The 2,197-nt window shown below is 43.3% G+C and overlaps 1 protein-coding gene across 1 annotated transcript; it reads left to right on the forward strand.

Annotated features, from left to right (window-relative positions):
* The first annotated feature begins 6 nt into the window (after nt 1-6).
* LOC121918480 (zinc finger protein 83-like) lies at nt 7-1,147 on the forward strand. The gene has a single exon (XM_042444527.1). The coding sequence runs from the start codon at nt 253-255 to the stop codon at nt 796-798; it is 546 nt and encodes a 181-aa protein (XP_042300461.1). The 5' UTR covers nt 7-252; the 3' UTR covers nt 799-1,147.
* The last annotated feature ends 1,050 nt before the right edge of the window (nt 1,148-2,197 follow it).

A 2,197-nucleotide genomic window follows, 5' to 3' on the forward strand; every position in this document is an offset into this window, starting at 1 on the left:
AAGCATCAGAGAGTCCACACAGGAGAGAAACCACATAAATGCCAGCAGTGTGGGAAATGTTTTGCTTATAAGTTTCTTCTTGTGAGACATCACAGAGCCCACACAGGAGATAAACCATACAAATGCCAGGAGTGTGGGAAATGTTTTGCTTACAAGTCAGGTCTTGTGAATCATGAGAGAGTCCACACAGGAGAAAAACCATACAAATGCCAACACTGTGGAAAATGTTTTACTCAGAATTCACACCTTTTCATGCATCAGAGGATTCACACAGGAGAGAAACCATACAAATGCCAGCAGTGTGAGAAATGTTTTGCTTGGAAGGCACTCTTTCGGCATCACCTGAGTGTCCACACAGGAGATAAACCATACAAATGCCAGCAGTGTGGGAAATGTTTTGCTTATAAGTCACTTCTTGTGACACATCAAAGAGCCTGCACAGGAGATAAACCATACAAATGCCAGCAGTGTGGGAAATGTTTTGCTTACAAGTCAGTTCTTGTGAATCATCAGAGAGTCCACACAGGAGAGAAACCATACAAATGCCAACACTGTGGAAAATGTTTTGCTGACAAGTCCCACCTTGTCATGCATCAGAGAGTCCACACAGGAGAGAAACCACATAAATGCCAGCAGTGTGGAAAATGTTTTGCTCAGAAGTCACACCTTCAGAAGCATTTGATAGTCCACACATGGGAGAAACCATACAAATGCCAAGACTGTGAAAAATGTTTTGCTGACAAGTCGCATCTTGTCAAGCATCAGACAGTCCACCCAGGAGAGAAACCATACAAATAACAGCATTGTGAAAATCTTTTGCTCAGAAGTCACACCTTTGGAAGCACTCAATAGTCCACACAGGAGAGAAATCATATCAATGCCAGCTGTGTGAGAAATGCTTTTCTCAGCTGTCAAGCTTTCTAGTACACCAGAGAATCCACACAGGAGAGAAACCATATAAATGCCAGCAGTGTGGGAAATGTTTTGCTCTGGATTTAACCCCTTTGAGGAATCAGAAAGTTTGCACTGAAGATAAAATGAACATGTGAATTACTTTTTGTTTGGAAAGTTAGTACATCTGTTTTTTTCCAAATCATTTAAAAATATCCTGCACTTATATGTTCATTCAATAAACTTTGGAATTATTTGGAGTATTGTTTCCTTGGCAATTCACACAATGTCTATGAAATATAGCATCAATTACAGAGAATCAGTATTTTTGTTAATGAGGTACTCCCCAATTCAACTGATTGTGACTATGACTCCATGTTGTTAGGAAGGATCAAATTAGAGGAATTACAATTAGCTCAAATATTGCCGAGAGGTGGCCCTAACAACACCATGTGCCGGAATTGTGTCCCAATAGTGCAGCGGTTCCCAACCTTTGTTGGGCCGTGCCCCCCACTAGGGATGAAAGTCCCGCCCGTGGCCCCCCTGATAGGTTGGGAGGCCGGGAAGGGGCATGATTTTCGGCTGCATACCACCCCCTGCAGGCTTTGTGGCTGGAAGTCCCGCCCCTTCCCAGCCTCCCAACCAATTAGGGAGGCCTCCAGGGGAGAAGGGGTGGGAGTTCTGGCCGCAAAGGTCTCTGGGGCTTGTAGTCCCATCTCCTCCCCATGGTTGCCTGGCAACCGTGGGGGAGAAGAGGAGGAGGTGGGGCCTGAGCAATGGCCGAATAAGAACTGCCTAAGTGTTCTGAGTGCTCAAAAATGGATAATTGCAGTTAAAAAAAGCACCGAAAGAAGGAAATGTTGGTTCTTTGAGGTGGATCCATAATAAGAAGATACAAGGAACATAAGAAGGAAAATAAACCATTATTATCTCAAGAGCAGACTCAAAATATTTTACTTTCGTTTTGTTTGGGACGGAAAATCACGGAGGAAGCCTGTCCGCCTTTAAAAAGACAAATAAGGCAGCCAGAGGCTATTAAAAAGAACTTTGAGATAAGGAACTCAGCCTTGTAACTGCCTTAAATTGGGGTGGAATTCACCCACAAATTATAAATGGACAGTAGCTTGAATGAGAAGAGATAAAAGGAAATAAAGCACTGTTGACTGTTTAAAAGGGGGGAGCCCCCCCCCGCCCCTGTTAGCTGCTTTAAAGCCAAGACGGAGAAGGAGGAAACTGGGATGTGGAAAAGATGAAGTAAATGCTAAATAAATGTCAAAAGGACAAAAATATTAGGGGGAAAACTTTG

This window comes from Sceloporus undulatus, unplaced genomic scaffold (genome assembly GCF_019175285.1).
Source record: "Sceloporus undulatus isolate JIND9_A2432 ecotype Alabama unplaced genomic scaffold, SceUnd_v1.1 scaffold_13228, whole genome shotgun sequence".
Lineage (NCBI taxonomy): Eukaryota > Metazoa > Chordata > Lepidosauria > Squamata > Phrynosomatidae > Sceloporus > Sceloporus undulatus.